Source organism: Fonsecaea multimorphosa (genome assembly GCF_000836435.1).
Source record: "Fonsecaea multimorphosa CBS 102226 unplaced genomic scaffold supercont1.1, whole genome shotgun sequence".
NCBI classification, from domain to species: domain Eukaryota; kingdom Fungi; phylum Ascomycota; class Eurotiomycetes; order Chaetothyriales; family Herpotrichiellaceae; genus Fonsecaea; species Fonsecaea multimorphosa.
Window position 1 is genome coordinate 852,939 of NW_015971635.1, and position 22,477 is coordinate 875,415.

General features: G+C 52.5%; 9 protein-coding genes across 9 annotated transcripts; 3 read left to right on the plus strand and 6 right to left on the minus strand.

Annotated features, from left to right (window-relative positions):
* Window positions 1–113: 113 nt before the first annotated feature.
* On the minus strand, window positions 114–1,844 carry Z520_00322 (uncharacterized protein; the record flags this gene model as incomplete). The annotated part of the gene is made up of 2 exons (XM_016770843.1): window positions 114–1,475; window positions 1,536–1,844. The coding sequence occupies 2 exons, from the start codon at window positions 1,842–1,844 to the stop codon at window positions 114–116; spliced, it is 1,671 nt and encodes a 556-aa protein (XP_016637753.1).
* Window positions 1,845–2,794: 950 nt separating this feature from the next.
* On the minus strand, window positions 2,795–3,467 carry Z520_00323 (uncharacterized protein; the record flags this gene model as incomplete). The annotated part of the gene is made up of 4 exons (XM_016770844.1): window positions 2,795–2,804; window positions 2,857–3,026; window positions 3,080–3,160; window positions 3,219–3,467. The coding sequence occupies 4 exons, from the start codon at window positions 3,465–3,467 to the stop codon at window positions 2,795–2,797; spliced, it is 510 nt and encodes a 169-aa protein (XP_016637754.1).
* A 1,300-nt stretch (window positions 3,468–4,767) lies between these two features.
* Window positions 4,768–6,711, plus strand: Z520_00324 (uncharacterized protein; the record flags this gene model as incomplete). The annotated part of the gene is made up of 1 exon (XM_016770845.1): window positions 4,768–6,711. One exon carries the CDS (start codon window positions 4,768–4,770, stop codon window positions 6,709–6,711), a length of 1,944 nt encoding a protein of 647 aa, XP_016637755.1.
* A 452-nt stretch (window positions 6,712–7,163) lies between these two features.
* On the minus strand, window positions 7,164–8,990 carry Z520_00325 (uncharacterized protein; the record flags this gene model as incomplete). Its single annotated transcript, XM_016770846.1, has 1 exon — window positions 7,164–8,990. One exon carries the CDS (start codon window positions 8,988–8,990, stop codon window positions 7,164–7,166), a length of 1,827 nt encoding a protein of 608 aa, XP_016637756.1.
* Window positions 8,991–9,293: 303 nt separating this feature from the next.
* Z520_00326 (uncharacterized protein) lies at window positions 9,294–10,679 on the minus strand (the record flags this gene model as incomplete). The annotated part of the gene is made up of 1 exon (XM_016770847.1): window positions 9,294–10,679. One exon carries the CDS (start codon window positions 10,677–10,679, stop codon window positions 9,294–9,296), a length of 1,386 nt encoding a protein of 461 aa, XP_016637757.1.
* Window positions 10,680–10,973: 294 nt separating this feature from the next.
* Window positions 10,974–12,815, plus strand: Z520_00327 (uncharacterized protein; the record flags this gene model as incomplete). Its single annotated transcript, XM_016770848.1, has 1 exon — window positions 10,974–12,815. The coding sequence occupies one exon, from the start codon at window positions 10,974–10,976 to the stop codon at window positions 12,813–12,815; it is 1,842 nt and encodes a 613-aa protein (XP_016637758.1).
* A 1,032-nt stretch (window positions 12,816–13,847) lies between these two features.
* On the minus strand, window positions 13,848–14,671 carry Z520_00328 (uncharacterized protein; the record flags this gene model as incomplete). Its single annotated transcript, XM_016770849.1, has 2 exons — window positions 13,848–14,014; window positions 14,143–14,671. 2 exons carry the CDS (start codon window positions 14,669–14,671, stop codon window positions 13,848–13,850), a joined length of 696 nt encoding a protein of 231 aa, XP_016637759.1.
* A 1,711-nt stretch (window positions 14,672–16,382) lies between these two features.
* On the minus strand, window positions 16,383–18,269 carry Z520_00329 (uncharacterized protein; the record flags this gene model as incomplete). Its single annotated transcript, XM_016770850.1, has 1 exon — window positions 16,383–18,269. The coding sequence occupies one exon, from the start codon at window positions 18,267–18,269 to the stop codon at window positions 16,383–16,385; it is 1,887 nt and encodes a 628-aa protein (XP_016637760.1).
* Window positions 18,270–19,853: 1,584 nt separating this feature from the next.
* On the plus strand, window positions 19,854–21,633 carry Z520_00330 (phosphoglucomutase; the record flags this gene model as incomplete). The annotated part of the gene is made up of 3 exons (XM_016770851.1): window positions 19,854–19,900; window positions 19,961–20,271; window positions 20,324–21,633. The coding sequence occupies 3 exons, from the start codon at window positions 19,854–19,856 to the stop codon at window positions 21,631–21,633; spliced, it is 1,668 nt and encodes a 555-aa protein (XP_016637761.1).
* Window positions 21,634–22,477: the final 844 nt, after the last annotated feature.

Below are 22,477 nucleotides of genomic sequence, written 5' to 3' on the forward strand. Positions count from 1 at the left end.
ATCTCTCATTCAACAGTCGTTCACTGCTTTGTGTGATCAGGACAATATTGTTGTTCTTTTCCCCCTTGGGCTTCCTGTGTCCGCTGCTATTGATCCATCTTCGACAGAAATGCTCAAAAGTCCCAGAAGCTCTTTGCATTCTTATTTTTTCCATTGGCGGCCGTCTTTTCCTCCTCTGCTCCCATGCTCCAGTGACTCTCCATGCCCTTTCTCAACCGACTCACTGCAGGTGGATTCTGTGGCTGATCTGTAGTCTCCTCGTACGGATCCCAGTGGGTGTCCATTTGTGACGGCTTCTTGCGGTGCTTGTTGGCCGGCTTGTTCTCATTATTGGCCTTTCCATTGGCCGGCGATGCATCAGACATCGTCCAGTGACTGTCGAAATCATGTTTGCGATTCGCGTTATTGGTGATGGTGGAGAGTGGTGCCTTTTCCTCCGGTCTGCCATTGTCATCCTCGTCGAATACGTTGTTAGCGTATAGCCCCATGCGATCACTTGCCGAGCTGGTCGGACGCCCCGAAGTACGGGTGGGAGCCGGTGTCGCCTCGTCTCTCAGTTGAAAGTGTGTTTCCGCATCTTTTCGAGGTTTCGGGACGGCATGGCGCTCGATGGGAGTTCCGTCGTCTTGCAATTCAAAGTGGATCTCATTGTCGCGGCGTGGCTTGCCCACCACTTTCTTTCCCGGGGTCTCGAGATCATTGACGGCACTATCCAGGCTGAAGTGGACGATGTCTTGGTCTCGCACCTTTTGCGTGATCTTTTCTGGCGTGAAAAAGTCCTGGAAATCCCATTGAGATTGCTGTCTGTTGGATTTCCCTCGCAGTGGCATCGTTGTCTTTGGCTTAGGAGTAACGTCACGATGCTGCAGTGGGTCATCTTCCAGCTCCTCTCCAAGATGGAAATGGTTGTACTTGGCAGGGTTGGACTTGTAACCGACAGGAGCAGGTTCGTTGGGGTCATCAGCAAACAGGCGCGGCGGGGCGAACTTCTGGTTGCTCCCTCCTTTGGGCGCCACGACCGGCTCGACAGGGACCTTCTTTGGCGATCCTGGCTCATGATCTTCATGTCCCGCCGCGAACAACTCGCTCATCTCGCGTGGTGGCGGTCTAGCAGACGCCCGCGGAGCCACGGCGTTGGGGCCCGAAATCCGCTCATTCTCGTCGACGGGCTTGGGTGAAAAGAGGTCGAGGCTTGCATGAGGGTCCTTGATGTGCCTTTTACTCGGGGACGCATTGCGCGAGGAGGCAAGACTTTGGTTTTCCGAGCGACCTCTGGGGCTAGTGGGCAGTTCTGCCGCTGGGGGAGTCGCCGTCAAGCTGGAGTTGATGAGTCTGACCTGGTCTTTGCCGTCGACTACCGGCCAATTCTTGCCTCTTGACCCGATCACTTCGGTCTGTTTCAACAATGACGCTTGATCCCAGGAGATGCGGATTACGGAGATTTTCTGTTCGGCGTCGAAATGGACAATGTGAGTCTAGTTGAGGTTACTGTCAGTCCTAACGCTGTTCTGTGGATTGGAATGGTACACTCATACCGTTGGGATTGTGGCAATCTTGTCAACAACGAAGTTCTCAAGACCTGGCAAGTATGACCCTCCACCTGAGATGAACTCCAGCACCGTCTCGACCTCAAGGGCGATGGCATTCGGTCCCTCCACCGCTGAAATTATTCTCGCACTTTTGGTCTTGACCAACTTTTTGTTTTGAGACTCAAGGTGCCGAACAATATTGACAGGCTGTGTAAAGGTGTTCAGGGTGGTAATGTAATGGAGGGAGGCATTCTCGGACAGGCTGATGGGATTGGGTAGCTCCAGGAAACGCTGGTAGACGTCTTTAAGTGTCATGGTGATGACAACCCTGCGGGCTCAAGGTGTAATTCCGCAAAGCAGTCGTGAAGAAGTGGTTGATCGTAGAGGGACACGTGTCGAGGACTTGGTCAAGGAGGACTGCGTTGTTTGTGTACGTGCAGGAAAGTCAAATGGAAGGTACCACTGCGTAAACAACGGATCGTCCGAGGGTGGCAGGTGAAGCAGCAAGCTTTGCGACGTGTTTATTCGGAAAGGATAACCTGACGCACCGGTGACTACAGGAGGGAATACTCAGCCGATGACAGATTGAGTCGTGGGCAGCAGGATCTATGGGTGTTTTGGTAGACTAGAGGGAAGAAGCAAACATGTTCAATGGGCAGTCAAGCTGTCCACGCTGTCCCTGAAAGATGCATTTCCTTAGCGGTGCAGGCTGAGTAGAGATTCCAAGGTTTGTTCAATGGGGATCAATGGGGAGACGCGTTGCCCCGCCATCGCGTCCAAAACACCCAAAAGTTGAGTTTCATGCAGGTGCAGGCACAGCAGATGCACCAGGTGCTCCGCCTTAGTGTCGTTTCAGAAGTTTGCTTCTGGCTGGCCCTGGCTGGGGCCATGTTTGAGCCCTGCCCCCACAAGCATGCCCTCTCCAGACTCCAACCGATCAGCCTAGATGCCTGGGGCTCCCTACTGACTTCGCCGCCAGTCTGCATGACAATCACTTTTTGACCCAATCTTGGAGAATCCATGTCCAAACAGCCGTCCTACTCTTTTGACCATATGCCAGCTTATGCTGCAGCAAATGTCGCTTTGTAAAGCGATTCGTCATGTGCTCCAACATGACGGGCTAACACTTCGACTTGATCGAGGACAATCATGAGACAGGAAGGATGCAATGACTGTCGACCTTAGAATATTGGTTCGATCCAATCATTCTGACATGGAAGACAAGCTCCCTGAGAGAAGACTGCTGCTTTTCTGTGATCGATTCCTCACGCGACACTGTTCCCGTTAGCGACCACGTTGCCCACCTAGAAATGAAGATTGCACCTACCCGAACCATTGCGCTGACATCTTTCCAATGGCATACATATTGCCCACATCACTGCGCAAGCCGATCAGCTGAACGCGAACAGCCGAGCCTTTCTCAATCACATCTCCCGCGTTATTCGAGTATTGTGGTGGAGTGGCGTCGGGATTGTGTCGCATATCAGGTGGAAGGTGCTGCCGTCTTATCAACACCTCTGACGCCCTGTAGGACCACCAATATGACCTACCAGCTTTGAAACAAACACAGTAAGAGGTCCAGCTTCACAGAAGACTCCCTGCGGCTTAATAGAGGAGACGGCACAATCGATCTGTAAATTGTCGCTGTCAAAATACATGCTCTTTACCAAGTCACAGCAGAGCTCCTACCGTCTCTCCCTTGAATGGTTTCCACAGAATGGCTCGGTAGAGGATTGTAAAGTGCGCTTCTCCAGAGCCCGGCCTCACTCTTCCAGGAGAGATGTTGTAGATATCCATTATGCACACAATGTAATATTCTCCGTTGCAGCTTCCCTCCAGATCTGCATAGAGCTGATCTTTAAGCCTCTCATTCACATTGGCCGCGAAAAAGGAGGGATGGATGCTGATTTCGCGCTCGAGATATCGTAGGAAGAACATCGTGCCTGGCTTACCCACGGACCTGGACGCGCCTCCGGTAACAAGTTCGCGACTGCTAGGGACGAAGTGGGAGGTTAGCTTTCGCTTCGGGTTGGCCTCAATTCATCCTCCTTCCACACGGGCTCAAGTCGGCGTCGCTCTTATCACCGGGAGGTCTGCGGTCTAAACAAAAGTCAACAACCAAAAAGCCAGAGTGCAGCACAGCGAAAAGACCTCACCCGACTCAAAAAGCAAAGGGGAGGGGCTTTTGGTTGTGTGATGTGCAAAGTGTAGCGCACAAATTGTCGCGTGAAAGGCTCTCCGGATTATTTTTTGATAGCCAGCGCCAAACACATGCGTGATGATGCGAGGTAGGCTCGGCTCGTTAACCACTCAAGATGCTGCTTGGGGTGGTGGCTCTGGCGGTAACAAACAAGGGCCTAGCGAGGCTTAGCACCCGCAGGTAGACGACTCTAGGCCTAGACGCCGATGCCCACAGCCAGCGAGGTTTTGCCGCATAGGCGGCGTTCTCGCCACTGGGTTTCGGGGGCGGATAGTCCGTCAGCACGTGATCAGGACTTCCGTATCTGGCAAAGTCCCCTTGGCACCTTACCTTTCCTGGTCCGCACTTCTTCGTCATCTTTACCAATGTGTATACCATCCTCTCCTCTATCACTCAGGAGCCGTTGAATCCTTGTTCCAAATTCAGACGGGATTCAAATTCCATCCAGAATATGTGCGATTTCAGTCTCCATCGTCGTATTTGTGGCCCGATCTCAATCGGACCCGCTTCATGTGATACTGAAGCCGCTGCGTCCGCTTTGACTGCAGTCTGCCCAGCCAATCTTCGCCCTTTTGCGTTGCCTTCTTCTGGTTTGGACATTTCAGAGCTCCATTAACGTGGCGAATCCAATTTCCCATATTGTAAAGTCTAGGCGTGCCTCGTCCAGATCTTTGGTGGGCCGTTATGTCCGAGCCCAGTGGTGAGTGAAAAGTCCTTGCAGGTGACAACCGGATATGCCACGAGGCTCAGGGGTTATGAAAACTATTGGCCATCCATTTCTTCCATGATCCTGTCGCAAATTCATTCAGCACCTCCACCACATACTACACTTTCCTCATTCATTATGACTCTTCTCAAATCTACTCGGGACGTTGTGGAAAGAACCGCGAGTTCGTGGGGATATGCTGCCTATAGCTGTTTTATAAGTATCGATATGAGCTGCACTTCGCCGGTCTATTTGTCACCGTTCCATACCATACAGCCAACAAGACCACGAAGATGGTATTCGTCTCTATGCCCCCAACTCATTCAGGCGCTATGCCTCTCCTCTTCGTCAACAAAGATGCAAACAATTTGGAAAGAACCTCTGCAGAAGCATTTGCTATTGGCTCCCACATATCGAAGACACACCGCAAGTGGTTGAAAACCCAGCGACTCAAACAACTGGAATTTCCCGATAGATTGAAGGAAGATTATTCATACCCCAGGACTCCCGTCCATGGACACAGTGGCGCTTCGCCATCTCAAAGCTCTGGGCCTGAACTTGGTCTTAACACCTATGGAAGAGACAATTATGACGCAGATCTTGCGCACGCATCGCAAAATAGAACAGAGCATGAAGGAGAAGGAGGCTCCGAAGAATATGGAGGACTAACAAATACACCCGCGACGGATCCTTCCTCGGCTAAGACCTCTGCGCAACCGAAAGATCAGACCTGTAAGGCGTCGCCACTTCTTCGACCAAAATTCCCTGTTGAGCCTTTTTCTGCTTCAGTCGTTCCCATGACAGCCACAGTCCGAGAACTGCTTGCATTAGCACGAGTCTTCCATGTCTTTCCCGCTTGGCCGGCCAAAATGAGCAAAATCCTTCGCGATCAACTAACACAAAGCTTTCAGGATCATCTTGCCGTTGCAATTGCAGATGAAGGCGAAATGAACGCCTTGCTGGCGGCAGGTTATTACGCCAAATCTCTCATCTGTCCCGCAGACCGAGCCATCTGTTTCGACAGAGCCTTGGAGCACAAGACGAAGGTTTTGACCATTTTGCGCCAACGGATACAGCGAGCCGACCATGATCAGGGCAAAGTTTTCATGCTTATCCGGCTCCTTGTAGCGTTGGATTTCTTTTCCAAGGACTACGAGGCCGCTCGACTCCACCAAGGCGCCATGAGAAAGATTATCTCCCGCGAACTGCCATCGTTGAAAGCTCGCCAGGAAATGCTTTCTATCGGCGATGTATGGCTTGCTGCTGCGTTGCTGCGGCATACCGAGTTTCATGTTGGCAATTGGGATCCTGGGGCGCGGAAGCTCCAAACTTTTGACGAGGTGCTTCGAGCCGCAGACACAAACTCTACTGGACAAGAAGGTTCCACGAGAGAGGTAAATGAAGCAATGACGCAAAACGACTCAACCGCGCCACAAGCCGTACCTAACAAGTTCCTTCAACACGTGCTGGACGACATCCGCGAACTCGTGGCCACAAAGTCCTTGCTCGCGAACAGTCTGCAGGAGGAAAACGTCCTCCGGTATGAAGTCGTCTTGTGGCTACACAGGCGCGGGACTGCTCTGATTGGACGACTCATCAATTTCTACATGGACACTGCGCTCTCCACATGCCAGTCATCCTTGCCTACCGCCAGCAAAGACCCGGATACTCTGCTAAATGTGACGGTCGCCTTGGGGATGGTTCTGTTCTTGGGAGCCGTGTTCGGTGATGTTCCGTGCCCACAAATACCCCTGGACCGCGTGGCTGCCGTCTTTGGCGAGAAGGTCAAGAAACTCTGGGGACGCATGCTACGCCAGGAGGCACAAGTTGACCCAGACCTATTTCAGTGGTTGCTTCTTGTGCGCAGTTTTCACGGGCACAGAATGAGATGCGTCAACGACGTTACCGGCAAAGTTGCAAGCGAGGAAGGAAATGAACAGACAACGCTGAACTGGGTGGCCTCCACGCTTGAGTTTTGGTGCCTCATGACGGACTCGAATGCACCAGCCACAGACATCTCGGATAGTGGTACGCCTCAGAGAGAGGGTGTGGACGATGATCCCGCTGCAGGTTTGAAGAGGAGGCTGAAAAGATTCCTGTATCTTGACGCCGAGATGGATGAATACCTGCAGATGTTGCTGGATTGCCTTGGACAACCTGGAAACAGCATGTATCTGGAAGCCCTTTGCGACGAACAACAGGCGAACACGGTGATAAGTCAGGGTCGGGGTGAAGGGGCTGAGCCCGGTGAGAATGAGGATTTTCTAATCAAATGAAACCCATGAGGAATGGACATTGTTGGGGGAGGGGATAGGGAAAGGGAAGGGGACAAGAAAGAACCCACCTTTACGATCAAATGAACCTCGCGAGGAATGGGCGTTGGTGAGGACGGGAGACGAAACGGAAAAAGGATAAGAAAGAACCCCCTAAAAAATATGAAAAATTAAAGCAACCAAGGAAAAAAAAACAATGATAACAATAACAATGGACTCATGCCGTCATATTCACTATACGTTTATTCATTGGAAGCTCCGCACACACGTCAAGGATCTTTTCTGTCCAGATCTGAATACTTCTCTGCACACCTACCCAGGTAGGTAGGTACCTTGGGTACCCAGGTAGTTATCTATCCGGTACTGTACAATACACAGAACCCTAAAGGGAAAATCCCGATCGCTGTTATCGCACAACAACGCTTCCTGAACACTGCGGCTGTCTGGGGGCACTACTACTGCCGGCTTCGTTGTTCTTGTCCCGCAGCCAGGGCTTCCAACCGTGCGGCTTGGACGCGGTGTTTCTTGATGATGGAGATCCATTCTGGCTCAGGCTGGGGGTGGGGTTTCGTCGTCGTCGTCTGAGTCTGAGTCTCTGACGCCGCTTCTGTCGCTGCGGCTTTTCTGGCCTGGAGGTCGCCGGCTCCGTCGCCGTCGCCGTTGGTGGCCTGCACGGGGCTGCCGTGCGCTTCTGCGGACTCGCTTTCTTCAACGTCTTTTTCTGCGACATCGGTTATGTCGTCGGCTACGGTCCCCTCTGCGGGATTTTCTCCCTGGTCTACCTCGTCGTCGTCTTCGTCCTCCTCGAGCTCCGCGATCATCAAGCTGAAATCTGCACCCAACCGGCCCAGCGAGTTCGCCGCGTAGAGAACCTGCATCAGCAGGCTCTCCCTCGCTGCCGGGTCGGTCACGTTCGGGAGGTACTGTTTGAGCGTGGAGATGAAGATGTCGATCAGGTGAAGGGGGAACGTCTGCAGGGCCGGAGGTAGCGTGAGGGATAGGGACAGGTCTGGCGACGGTGATGACGATGATGCTTCGGGAGGAGCAGTGGAGATGAAAGTTTCGTCCGCCGGGAAGATATTGCGGTACATGCTGATTGTCGCGAAGGACTGTTCGCGGAAGATCTCGATGAAGCGTTTCAGGTACCGTTCCGTCTGTTGGCCCGCGAGGGAGGGATTGTAGCCCATACCGGAAGAGGAGGGCTTACCGGTTGGTGGAGCTCGGGTCGTGCTCGAGGATGTCGGATGTTGTTGGTGGGCAGTTTGTCTGGAGCTGGCGGCTTCTTTCCGTGCCTGTGTCTCTTGGTCTGCGAGGTCGCGTAGGGGAGAAAGAGCCTCTATCATGCTCAGGAACGTGCATAGCCGTGAGACGAGGAACAGAGCTCCAAAGTGGCCTTCTTCCTGGTGTGCTGATGAAGGCGCTCCGAGTCCGAGCTGCGAGGTCAGCGTCGGCGTAGACAAACCCGGTTTGCTGGTCTGAGAAGTGGCCGACCCCAAGCCCGTGGTTGTGCTCGTTGACAGCTCTGGCGCCACCCGTCGCAACCAACCGATCATCCGTATAGCAGCAGCGAGACGAAGGTTCTGCCCGCGAAGACTGGCGACGAGATTTGTCGTCATGTCCTTCATTGCGCTTTCGGCATCGGCGACCACGGACTTTACCAGCTGTGAATCGGGATAAAGGATCTGGAGGCGTTTAATATGGGCGAAGAGATCGAGCGCTTGGGTGTAATTCGCGCCGCTGGCTCCAGAAGATGCGGAGGTTGTTGATACCGCTGATGTCGTGTGGGCCGAGGCAATTGCAGCAGAGAGTAGAGATGGAAGTTCCAGGATATCCTGAGCTTTGTCCGCCTGTCGAGCGAGGAGGGAGGACTCTCGCCGGGCAGTAAGGAGGGCATTTCCTCCACCACTGGCCCCCCCAGAGGTGCTCTCCTCCTTGGCTTTGCTGTAAGTCGAGGCAAAATTCACAGCGCTGGCATCCAATTCAGGGATTGCATTCTTGATCAGTTCTGCGGATGTTGATATAAGGGGCAGAGAGGAGCGGAGACTGCTGAGATGGTCTGATGATGTGGTCGTCGTGCGGTGAGAGCGGGAACTCAGGGCCTGGATTGAGAATAAGTTAGACTGTGCCGCTTGGCTAAGTGATTGAGGTTCTGTTGTTGTCAAATCGCTGGGACGCAGGGAGACGAGGCGGGACAAGTATTTGGATATCTCTGGTGATGAAGAGGGCAGTTGAGACGACGATGCGAGATGAGGTTGCAGGAGATCATAGAGAGCATCTGTCATCTTGATATTGACGTTGACCTTAGAGGACGGTCAAGGGTTCCGTATGTCGTTATGCGCTAGTCAGGTATAACCGTGTTTCCATGTCGATAGTCGAGGCGGTAGGGAAGCAGACGAAGGAAACCACCTGTTTCGATTGGCTGGGCCAGCACATAAAGTCCATACAATTTTGTCTTGGCGTAATGCCGCAAGGCTCCAAGGCTACGAGGCTACGAGGCTGGACATCCCCCGTTGACATTCTATTCCCATTATCTATCCTCCGCCTGTTTCCTGTGAATAGTGTCCGGTGTTGACCTCACAGTCCTTCTAATAGATGCTTCGATGGCTTCGCTCCCGCCTCTCTTCATCCAAGATCTGCTGGAGCTCGCCAGACACTCGCTCCTGAGTCCCAATCTCCAGATCCGCCTCTTCCACTTCTGCATCACTCTGATCACCCAGTGCATCCGCCATCTTTCTGTTGGGGTCGTCCAACTCTCCTCTCAATGCTCGAGCCAGCGAGGAGGAGAAAGCCTTCTTGGCATTTTCGGACGACTCTGACAACGGTCCCATGGGCAGCTTACTTCCTTTAGGGCTCTCATTTTCAGTCTCATCGTCAGACCCAAATGGTGAGCCTTGACCCGATCTTGTCCCACCACCGTCTCTGCCAAGGTATGATTTTATGCCGCCCAAGTTCGTAGGTTTCCTTCCTGTGTCCAACGCTAGATTACTAAGAGAGGTTCGAAGGTTGCTCGACGACCGCACTCTTGTGCGACTTTGCTCTCTGCTCGTGCTACCTCTTGTCTCAGTTGGGGTTGCCTTTGGATTACGTTTAGACTCGCCTCCTTCCTGTACCGTTTCGGGTTCGTCTTTGAACATATCTATCGTGCTTTTTCGCACCGGCGTAGGGATATAGCTGGCTCCCGAGGGGTCATGGGCGTTCTTGGAGATCGTCCAGCGTCTAACTGGTATTGGTTCAACATTTGTGGGTGTTGATGCGGAGGAAATACTGCTTTTCCTTGCCGCCTTTTCCCTCCTGAGGTCTGACCATCGCCGTAGACTGTTCTGAAGCACATACCTCCCGTTGGCGCCGAGCTTCATCACTAAAAACTCGCAGTGGTTGATGTTTCGGAGATCCTCAAAGAACTCCACGCTGTAGTGATACCAGGCCATCAGAAAGACACGACTGCAGAGACCGTGCGTGACCAGAATGGCCACACTAGCCATTGTGTCCTCGGAAAACCGTCTCCAGAGTGAACCATTGAAGGATGATACCCGGTCGTATACGTCCGCCCCACTCTCTCCATTGGGAATACGGTAAAAGAAGTGACCATATTGAGCACGCTCTCGCCACAATCTCTCAACTTCTTCGGTGTCTGGTTGAAAATTGCCAAAGTCTTGCTCCCTCAGCCTCGGCTCCTCATACACCTTGATGTGATGTCGCTGGAATGGCGATGGTACGGGTTCATTGGAGCACAAGCTTTTCAGGATGCCTTCTGTTGTTTCCCGGGTTCTCCTGTATGGGGAAATGAAGAAGTGCAGTGTATCATCTGTTCGGAGAAGAGCACGAAGCTTCTCTCCCGCCTCCTGGGCTTGACGATGCCCTTCCTCCGTCAATCCGACTCTGTGGTCTGGTGTCGTCTGGTGAATAGCCTTGTCACGATTTCCTTCGGATTGAGCATGTCTTATGATGATGATCAATCTTGGCTTGCCCATTTTTGCTAGACCAGGATTCGGAGTGGGAGTGGTGAGCTCGCCACGGGTTGTTGGGATTCAACTCTTGACTTTGGCACTCCTGTTGTTGCGTCCACAAGATATGCTCAAGGAGATTGACTATATCCCAGACTTTGATACTGGGGGTAGACCAGATGCTCATACAAGGTGGTTTTCAGTAATAACGCAGGAGCTGTGACAGCCTTGCTTTTGTCGGTACTCGCATCAGGCTCATCTGATGCCAAGAAATCCGTTCCAGATCGGGACTAGCCCAGCCGTGCTTGGATCGCGTTCTGCATGTCGCGATCCTTCCTGACAAGGCTGCTTTTGCGACCATCTCCCACATCGACCAACGCTACACCGAACCCATTGCCAGGCTCTACCCCGAAGACCTCGAGTCACATTGTGGGGCGCGACTCCATTACCCCTCCTCTTCTCTCCGCAACCGATCGAGACGACGACGACGACGACAAGATGAATCCGCAGATGCCAAATTACAGACAATTTGCCCAGGCGCAAGGAAGATCCCCAGCGGCACGTAGGCCAGGTGAGTGCGACTCGAGCACCAGGACATTTGCAAACCCATATATTGGTGGAGGTCCCAAGAGTCCCTTTAAGCAAATGGAAATACATGACGAGCGACACCTTAAGACGCTCCAACCCAAATACCATCGTCTGGTGGACACTGGACAGATGCCCCTATCATCTGCTTCTCTCCTCCAATGTCAAGAGATCCTTCACTCACAAGACCTAGGTCAGATGCCCCCTGTCCAACATGCTGCTCAGCAAGCGCAAGCTCAGATGATGCAACAACAAGCCCAACAGCGCAATGCCGCGATCGAACACCAATTAGCTCAGCGACGTGTGCGAAAACCTACCGATCGAAATATGCCAGACGGGTTGGAAGAGGTGGTGATTGGGGATGGCGTCGAGCAATATAAGAAACTGCGCGAGGCAGAGAAACGATTAGACCATCTCATGGCGCGGAAGAGGTTGGAAATCCACGACAACTTCAGCAAAAACGTCAAAAGGCAGAAGACGATGCGGATAACGATATCCAACACAGTGTCAGGCTTTCCCTGGCAGATGAACCCGGATGATGAAGGCTTCACATTCGACGTGGGCAGCGAGCCTACCTATCGAGTCAAGATACAAGGGAGATTGCTGGAATATGACGACGATGACATCTTAAACAGTGACGACGAAGATCAAGAGATGGGAGACCAAGACAAACCAGCCAGGGAAAAGAAAATTATGGCTCCCTCGAAAAAATTCACTCACTTCTTCAAGGGGATGACGGTCGAGTTTGACGAGCCGAAAGGCAGCCTCGGCGATTCTAATCAGACGGTAACGTGGAAGAAAGGCCAAAACAGTAATCAGGCTGGCGACTTTGACACCATTGAATTTGAGCGCAAAGCCCAAGAAAATGTCAACATTACAATCTGCCTGACGCGCGACGAACAACCCGAACGATTTCGCGTCTCCAAGGCTCTGGCTGAAACCCTGGACATGGAAGAAGCCGACCGTGCCGAAGTCGTCATGGGCATTTGGGAGTATGTGCGCGCCATGGGGCTGCAAGAAGATGAAGAACGTCGGAGCATCCAGTGTGACGATGCATTGAAACGCATCTTCGATACGGAAACGTTCTTTTTCCCTCAAGCCGCTGAACGCCTCGTCCCCCATTTACACCCTTTGCCTCCTGTGCGATTACCATACACCATCCGAGTGGATGAAGATTTCCATAAAAACCCTGAACCCACGGTTTATGATGTGCAAGTCACAGTTGAAGATCCTCTCCGGCCCTTGATCTTCAAGCTCACTCAAAATCCCGAACACCAGTCTACGCTCCGCTCCATTGCCAAATTGGACGACGAACTCGCCATAGTGGTACAAGCTTTACATCATCACAAGGCAAGGCACCAGTTCTTCACGAGCATGGCCAAAGATCCGCAGAAGTTCATCGAGAGGTGGCTAAGCAGTCAGAAGAAGGATCTCAGTGTGATACTTGCCGAGCAAGAGCGGGGGGATGTTGCGGGCATGGAGTTCTCGAAAGGTGGAGAGGACAGTGTGTGGGGTGGCGAGGTTGTTAGGGAGGCTGTGAGGTATAGACTCGCCAGAGCAGAAGCCACAGGTCGGTAGGGACTGGGAAGAACCACCAATCATGCATTATGGAGTGGGCTGCAGGGCATCGAACTAGCAAGGCGTTGGAGCTATAAGGAAGGAAATATGCTCAGACCAGACTGGAGGGATTGAGATTTACTACGAGCAAAGCTCTTCCTGTTTATGTGGCGCCAATAGAAAAGGAAAGGCACAGCAACACCTCGAAACTAGCCCTTAAGCATCACGATGTACAGTTACGTTGCAGGCGTACCTGATGGATGGATCGGGCGTGCTTGGAGGAGAGGTTTACTTTTTGAGCCTTCCTCGAGGGTTCAACAAGACCCGAGAAGACAACTGCGGATGAATAACTTAAGTCCTGGACTCACTCCGGATCAGTTTCGCGGCATTTTGTTGTTACCATGTATGTAATCTGCATCCGATGTGTGTGTTTGTGCGTGCGCGCGCCTTTAATCTCTCCCTCTTCCTTTTTTTGGGTGCGATATATATTATATTGACACACACACACGACCTCGCGCTATTCTGTAACAATCGCTTTTTGTGGTTTTGGTACAAAGTGCTTTTCACGATCCATACCTAGCGCCCACCTAGATCGAGGATCCCCCCCCCCCTTCTCTCTCTCTCTCTCTCTCTCGCGTAAAGTACATCTTGTCATGCCATGCAATATCCTCTCCCTATCCTACCCCGTCCTATTGGTCGGAGAACACGAGGGTAGTTTGGTCGCGATGGACATACATGCGTTCAATAATAACCTCGAGGGCTTTTTTTCTTCTTTTTTTCCCTCTGGTACAACACTCGTTGGTTTTGGTTCTGTAGTGGAAACACGATGATCTGGACTCTTGAGAATTGACGATGCATGGTGGTAATACAATCTTCCCCCCTCAATCCCTTCCCGGAACACGCCTCTTGCGAGGGCGCAACCGAAAATTCGGAGCAATACTATCAAGATGAATTTCGGGGGTCCGCTTCTCCTGAACTGAATGGTGCCCGGAACTAGGTCGCGACGTTCGCGGGGAGAGGAAACTTAAGTCGACTAAGGCTTGGTGGCGCCAATCAAGGTATATCGGTCCTGAAGCCCGGGTCGAGATCCCCGACGTCGCCGATGAGTGAGCCGCTGTTGCGGAGCATGTCGAGAGCTTCTTGGCCTTGCTTTGTGCCTGGGGCGGGCATGAACGGTTGCTGTGGCTGTGGCTGGATCGGCGGCATCGACGGTGGAGAGACTGGGCAAGGAACGTGTTTTGTTAGTTCTATGATTAACACTGCTTGTAATGGGCAGAGGAAGTGACGAGAAGAGAAAAAGAGAAGGATAAAGGGGTACAAAGGTCGGGAACAACTATACCGGGAATACCATTACCCAGACCCATGCCCTCAATCAAGCTCTTGTAATACTGTGCCTCCTGGATGCTCTCCAACACGTCGGCTCTGGCCGTGTGTCTCAGTTCCTTGCGCGGCGCGGCCATCAACACGGATTCACTGGCCCAGCGCCGCACCATCTCCTTCATGGCCGAGACGTCGAACAGCCGGTAGTGGAGATGCTCCAGGATGGCGTTCCACGGCGGCACGGCCAGGAACGCCCGGTCGGCGTGGATGCTGTTCCCGGCCAGAAGAGCCCGGCCCGGTTCGGGGACGTAGTGTTTGATGTACGCGAGGAGCTGGCCCGCGGCGTCTGCGGCGCTGGTCGACGAGGTCAGGCATTCCTGGACGAGGCCGGACTCGCCGTGCGTCTTGACGCACCACTCGGACATCCTGGACAGTTGTGCCGGCGTGTGGAATATCACGGCGTGGAAGCCCTCGGTGTCCAGCGGCGCGAGGTCGGCCGTGGTGATGATGCACGATATCGACATGATTGTATCTGTGGCGGGATTGAGACCCGTCATCTGGGGAACACGGTATTTGGTCAGCAAGGCTGTAAAGACAGTGGGGTCGTGGTTGAAGCTGGAAGGGGGTAGTCATGTGTCGAAAGAGCGAAGAGGAAAATAACAAGAGGTGCGGGTTGAGGTTTTAGATGTCCTGTTCGAGACCTCTTTTCTTTCCACCCCGTTCGAGGTGGCCGTGCCACTGCAGGAAAGGAGACTTCACCAACGACTTGTTGGCATGCATGGACAGGGAGCGTTTTGTCCCCATGCTGCTGAAAGGGGAAGCAGGAAGAGGTCTACTAGGGGTCTCTGTATACCTACCTCGCAGTCGATCCAGACCAGTGGATCGGTAGATCTGGAGAGCGCCATGGGTGCTGCTTCGGGTATCTTGGTGGATCTCGTGCTTGTAGTGTTGCGGTTTCTCGTTCTGACAGTTCTTTCTTCCAGTCTGTAGTCCGACTTTTAGTCTCGACCTCTCGATGACCAGAGTGTGTGTCTCGCGCGAAGAAATGCTCTCCACCCATTCATCCAATTTTACAATTGAGAGGCAAAAAAAGCCTTGATACGCCTTGCCATGAATCAACGCGAACTTCTCGCCAACATTGCCTGATGAGGGGGCATTAAGGAAAGTGGACGAAGCTCGACCACAGGGACCAAAGCCCGTAGATCTCATTGACCTGTGATTGGATCAGGGTGGAAGGGTGATGACGACTATCTGATCATCTGCCACATTCGCCATCGATACAGCAGCAGCTCGAGGACGAGAATGGCCAGGGGAGGGCAAAGGGCATGTTCAACAGGCAAATCGGAGACAGAGATGACGATCACTGACGATATGTGTCTGGGGAACCAGAACAGCTCAGGGCCGAGACCAAAGGAATTCCCGACCAATAGTATTGCAGCGGAGTCAGAGCCGAGGTCGGAGTGGAATTCCGCCCCCTTCTCCCGTCGCCTATTGACAAACTACACCTACGCGAGGGCAGCAAGCACCTTGCAGTATCATGGACAGCAGAGAACCCATAGGAGCCTCCCCAATCTTGTAATGTGGTTCGAATTTCTGTTTGGTCTGCTGGCTGGTAGCTCCAAGCATTTCCTTGGATGCTTCTGTATGAAAGTTGTCTTCTTTTGTCGAACATGGAAAGAACACTCTTCGATGCCTGGGGTATTGGTACAGTGACCATCGCGGGTTTGAGCCAGCAACCATGCGTCCATGCCCAGGCCCATGCCATCCCCCGTCCCCTTGGCCTCTTGCCCCATCTCTGGATCGAATTACCCTTTGAGACTCCTTGGAAGCCCCTGTCCTTCCCTGACCGTGCACACCATTCCTGCAGCTCATCAGTGGCATCTGTTGGCGCATCAATTCCCGCAGTTCATTCTCCTAGCACAAGCCGCTGCGGCAGATGTCTGGTTTGCACAATTAATCAAAATACTCGACCGCCAAACCTCGCTTGCATGTATCTTTAAACCCCATGTTCTCGTCCGGGCTCCAAAATCTGCGAGGTCTTGACAAAAGAAAAGTGGAAGAGTTGAATTCCAATCCGAATGCTGACAGAGGGCGATGTAGGCTGCCTCAATTCCTGTCTTTTCCTTAACGTGGCATGGTACCGACAGCCACGATTTTTGGAGAGCACCTAACCATCATGGTAGGTAAAATTCTTCAGAAGCTGTGGATGCGATTCAGTGGCCGCACTCAAGCAGCGGCAAACCGCCTGTGATCCTGTGGTAAGCCCTTTCAGAGCTCTTCGTCGTCGCCAGCGGCCGGTTCTTTCACCAGTGGACCTCCGAATTGAAGGCCAGAAGGATTTGAACCAGTTGCAATCGCTTGAGCCGAAGTCCCTAGGACCTCGCCAATGGTGCTCGAGGACGTGGACATGCCGCCGCCTAATCGCTTTTTGATGTCTTCATCAAAATCTGCAATACTAGCCCGCTGTCGCTTCATCGGACTACCAACCATGAAACTCTCCTCGTCCTTGGTGACGTCCAGGCTGCTGCTCAAACCGGTCGACCCCAAAGTCGTGCCCGCGGGCGACGTACCAAGCTCAACAGCACCAGCCTTAGGCGTCGAACTGCCCGAAGGGCTGCCGGATTTCGAGCTCTTGCGGGGTTCCGTTATACCGTTGCTATTCAGCGGTTCCGCCGAATGCTGTCGCTTGAGCTGATGATACCTTAGCCCATGCCGGAATTTCAACGGCGAAGGGTCTCTTACCTTCATTTTACGGATGCCTTCTGCAACTTGGCCCGTGCGTTCAGCATCTTCCGGACTAAGCATGCCAGGGTCCCTCTTTGCATCCGCATCGTTGATATCCTCCATCTTGCCAATGATGCCAGTTCCGTCATCGTCACTCTCACTCTCCATCTCATCGTCGCTTGTTCTCTTGCCTTTCCGGCTTCGTCCACCTTCGGCGTCGCGAAAGTTTGAAAAGCCTGCAGTGCCTTCTTTCTTCAGAGGTCCAAGTTTGGGAAGCTCCGCCGCTATGCTACGTCTCTTCGTGTTGGCCGCTGCCTTGTCGGATTTGGGTCCAGAGAGAATGCCCATCTTCTGCAGTTGGCGTTCTCCTCGATAAAGAAACGTGAAGACCGCATATGGTTTGTCGGTAGGGTCAATACCAGTCACCGTCTGGGTTGAGATGGTTTTGGGATCCAAGGTCTTGGGTTTGGCAAAACTGGTGGTGTGGTCAACATCTGCTCGGTTCTTGCCATCTCCGTTACCAGCCCCTTCTCCAGCGTCTGAACCTTCCGAATCATCGTGCGCATCAAATTGAGGTGAATACTCTCCGCGTTTGATCTCCCCAGAAGCCAGGACCCGGAACAATGCAACCTTGATCTGTCCTGCTGCTTCTGGTATCGGGTCGTCATCATCTTCGGACGAACCACTGTCGCTGAGAGAGCCCTCGTCGTCTGAAACGTCCTTCAGTTCACCATCCTCGCTGTAGCGCATGGTGTTTTTCCTTCTATCCTTCTTCGAGACTCCATTAGCGTCATCTTCACTGCCGGTAGTCTCCTTCCGCTTTCGTCGTCTCTTCTCCAATTTCTGTCTGCGTCTCTCAATAGTTGCTGCCGCGTCCTTTCCGTCCAGGTCTAGACCATTCAACCACCGCTCGAGCCCGACCTCACGAAACAAAAATTCTCGTTCTGCAAGGCCTCCTCCTTCTTTCTCAGGAACACTGACCCATCGAGAATTCACCCAGGTCTCTTCACCCTTTCTTAGTAGTGTTGCAACTTCCTCCTTGGCTCGGCCATCGAAGTAGATGTAGGCGGCGATGGTTTCGTTCGGCGAGGTTGTCAAAGGGACATAAGGCCCAACAGAGCTTGTGTACTTTCCTCGTTCACTTGTGTGACCTGGGAGGCCGCCGACGAGTTTGGGTTTGGGATTAGGAGTATCTGGTGTAGCCTTGGGCGTGGAGTAGGGAACTTCCTGCCCAGGGGTGAGGAGGGTGATGGAGATGGCAAAGGTCGATTGTTCAGGTTTGCCCGTCAGAGAGTCGGCAGGAATTTGCGCAGGCGGCACGGGGATGTAGGCACTGATTCTTGAGAGACGAGAGGTTCTCTGTACAGAGTATTCTGGCAAAGGTCCATTGGGAGTGTGTATGCTCACAGCGAGACCTTTGAAGCAGGGCATGGTGGCTATCAGGAATTGGAAGGGCCGTTAAGTGAATGTCGATTCTCCGCTCTCTGCGCGCAGAGATGGCGGAGAACAAATCTCCGATATGACTTGTGAGGTAACAACTTGCGCTCCGGGAATGTTGAATCCAATTGTCCCCCGTAGACAGACGCTACAAGTCACCACAGTGTTGGCGCCTTCGCCACCTGATATCTATTGTGCATACAGCGAACCGGGGGATAGGAGGACTTGCCTGCTCCGCAGACTCGGCAAGGAACGGTGAGCTGTCGGGGAATGGCGCACGCGAGGGAGGGGACGATGCTTAAATGAGTGGCAGAGCTGATTCGGACAAGTGGGGATGAGGCCTTGCACACAGGTAATGAGAATGTCGGGATTGACAGTGTGGATGAAGAGAGAAGAGAGAAATGGCCAACTTAATTTACTCTTGGGCCGAGTTCGTAGAGGCTGTCTCTGCCGCCGTGACTTCTTTGACGAGGCAGAACTGCCAAGACGACGCGAAGCCTGATCCGGATAGACGCAGCCTGGTCAATCTGCGGAGAAGACGAGGCTGTGCATGTGACCATACATAGTATCTTACTGGTATTACTACGATATACCCAGGCATTCAATCCAGCTATCATGTCCGGATTGTCCCTGGTGCCTTTCGGTAAACATACCACAGCTTTGGGGAGAAGTGTCTTCTTTGAGCTCCAAAGCAGCGCACACTGAGTGATATAACATCAGGACGATACAAGATTTATGCCTCCCTTCGTTGACATACCTAGGTATCTAGACAAAGGACGCCTTTCATCGGAGGGACACAATACACATGGAGAAAGCCAATTCCTGATGGCTCCCAGAGTCCAAATACCGAAGTATGTCGACGCTTGTGATGCAAGGCAATGAGAGCTCGCCTTGACGGCATGCCACTTCTTGAGCATATACCTAGGTACACAGCTGGGAATCTCCAAACCTCACCACCAGATCTGTGGACACGAATCGTACCTACCTAGGCAAGGGCCCAAAGAGATGCTCCTCATTCTCGCGCAATACTTTGCCGATCTTGGTGGATGTGACTTGTCAACTGTTTCCACTTGCTGGAGTTCCTCCTCTCTCTGCTCACGATACCCTTGTGATGGGTGCCACCCTCTTCAACAATTAGCTGACCAAGCCGACCTTGACTGTGCGCATAGTTCAGGGTATGTTATGAACTATACAGAACCAAGTTGAGAGTGGTGTGAGGATGTCGACCTGGGGCCTGTAACCCGCCAATCAGAAGCCTCAGTTGACCACTCGGTATTCGGAGAAATAAAAGCCCCAGAGGGCCACGGATGGCAATGACGTATCGCATGCAAGGGTTTCGTTGACGGTCGTTTGCTATTGCCAAATTGCCCCGCGATCAGATCATTTTCTCGTGGCTTCATTTTCCCAAGTTGCAGTTGAGGGGATCTTCAATTCAACAAAAAATTTTCCCTCTTTCCAGCCTGTCGTGTTTTCAAAGTTTCCTTCACATTCAGCTGTTGCTTCTTGTCCAGCTAATCCACAGACTTCTCCAGTCCTACCCTGTCCGTTCAACCTGGTAAACTGTTCAGCGCAGTCACAATGGTAAACGTGAAAGAAGTCCAATTCAAACCCTTCACCGACCAGAAGTAAGCTCTAGACAAACACCCCATCTCTGACAAACTGTCTTCTGACTCTACTGTCAACAGGCCTGGTACATCAGGGCTTCGCAAGAAGGTCACCGTCTTCCAACAGCCACATTACAGCGAATCCTTCGTCACCTCCATCCTCCTGTCCATTCCCGAAGGCGCAGAAGGTGCCTTTCTTGTCATTGGAGGCGACGGCCGATACTGGAATCCTGAAGTGGTCCAACTGATTGCAAAGATTGGTGCTGCATACGGTGTAAAGAAGCTTCTGATCGGTCAGAATGGTATCCTGAGTACTCCAGCGGCCAGCCATGTCATTCGCATTAGAAAGGCCACCGGTGGTATACTTCTCACTGCCAGTCACAACCCGGGCGGTATGTCAACAAGCGTGGAGCATTGCTAGAACCTCATCTAACAAGGACGCAGGTCCCAAAGAAGACTTCGGCATGAAATACAATCTTTCCAATGGTGCCCCAGCCCCGGAATCCGTGACGAACAAAATCTTTGAGAAATCCAAGTCCCTCACCTCCTACAAAATCGCAGACATTCCCGAAGTGGACATCTCTACAATTGGCACAAAGAAGTATGGCGACCTCGAAGTCGAGATCGTCGACTCTGTCGCCGACTACATGGCCATGCTTAAGGACATCTTCGACTTTGACCTCATCCGGTCGTTCTTCAAGTCTCAGCCCGACTTTAAGGTTCTCTTTGATGGCCTTTCCGGGGTCACTGGTCCTTACGGAGTGGCCATCTTTCAAGGAGAGCTCGGCTTGGGACCTGACAGCACTCAAAATTGCCAACCCAGCCCCGACTTCAACGGCGGTCACCCAGATCCGAACCTGACGTACGCCCATTCTTTGGTCGAAAGAGTGGACAAAGAGGGCATCCACTTTGGCGCAGCTTCGGATGGAGATGGAGACAGAAACATGATCTATGGCAAGAATGCTTTTGTCTCACCCGGTGACTCTTTGGCTATCATTGCCCACTATGCACAGAAGTACATTCCTTATTTCAAGAAGCAGGGTGTCTATGGTCTAGCAAGGTCCTTCCCCACCTCAGCAGCTCTTGACCTAGTGGCCAAGAAGCAAAACTTGAGCATCTATGTCGTACCCACTGGATGGAAGTTCTTCTGCGCACTTTTCGATACCAACAAGATGTCCATTTGCGGTGAAGAGTCCTTTGGCACTGGCTCGAATCACATCAGAGAAAAGGACGGCTTGTGGGCCGTCACTGCTTGGCTCAACATCATTGCCGGAGTGGGAAAAGAGACGGGCAAGTTCCCATCTATTGCTGAGATCCAAAAAGAGTTCTGGCATGAGTATGGCCGTGTGTATTTCACTCGATACGATTACGAGAACGTGAGCAGTGACGGGGCCAATGACATGGTCAAGTATCTCAAAGAAAAGATTGGAAAGTCTGACACTGTCGGTTCCGAGCTCCAAGGCCGCAAGATCAAGGAAGCCGGCGACTTCTCATACACAGATCTCGACGGCTCGGTGTCAAAGAACCAAGGTATCTATTTCATTTTTGACGACGGCACTAGGGTGGTTGTCCGATTATCGGGTACAGGCAGCAGCGGTGCCACCATCCGCCTCTACGTCGAAAAGCTCGAGGAGGACAAGGGCAAGCTTGGCGAGGATACGCAGACATACCTCAAGGGATCGGTCGGACTTGCGATTGAGCTCTTGCAGCTTCAGAAATTCATTGGCAGAACCGAGCCAGATGTCAAGACCTAAGCGACTGTGCATCAACGCGTGGCAGTGATTCGCATTTGCAGCGAAGAAGCGGACTGGCTTCCAAAGCGGTTGTGATTACAATAGTGATGGCTTTCAAGGTCGAAATAGAAGCTCATCAATGCAAATACACCACAGCTGTCAACCAACGTCTCTTTGTGATTCTCGAAACCCCAAGCCTTTCGTGCTATAACTCGTCAACTTCAAGAGGTGACGAAACCTGGTTCGTTAAGAATTCCAACAGCCCGCTGACGATATGCTCCCCTAGTTTAGAATGCACTCGGAGCGAGGCACGGATTGCTGCATCGAACCAAGACAGTGCCACACCGTATTGCAGAGACTGAGACGACGTTACGAACTCATCATCATTCGACCAGATATTTTCTGACTGGAACCACGTGGGTTGACAAGGCCGAGGTCAGGATAGAGTGTCACAGTGTTGAGAGTGATCAACGACTTGTGGGAGACTTGGGCTCAACACACCATTGCGCTGAACTTCATAACCATCAGCGAGGTGCAGCGTAGTCCGCTTCTGCGTGTCGTCCAAAACGAACAGACAGGCTCAGTCACTCAGTCACTCACGTCCAAACGACTCACGGCCACTGGCATGGTTTCTCTTGCGAGTAAAGCCCCGGCCTTTCACGCCATCACTGTAACCATACTAACAGATTGACTGTGAAAGCCACCTAAAATACGCCCCTGTCTGCATCTTGGCGGTATAACATCTCTGCCATACGGCACAACATACCCATATATCTGAGCAAAAGAGATCAGGACCCTTGCCGAGCGTTTTGTCACACCAGGGAGTCCATCCGACGTCGAACAATGGCCTTCTTGCACCCTTGCT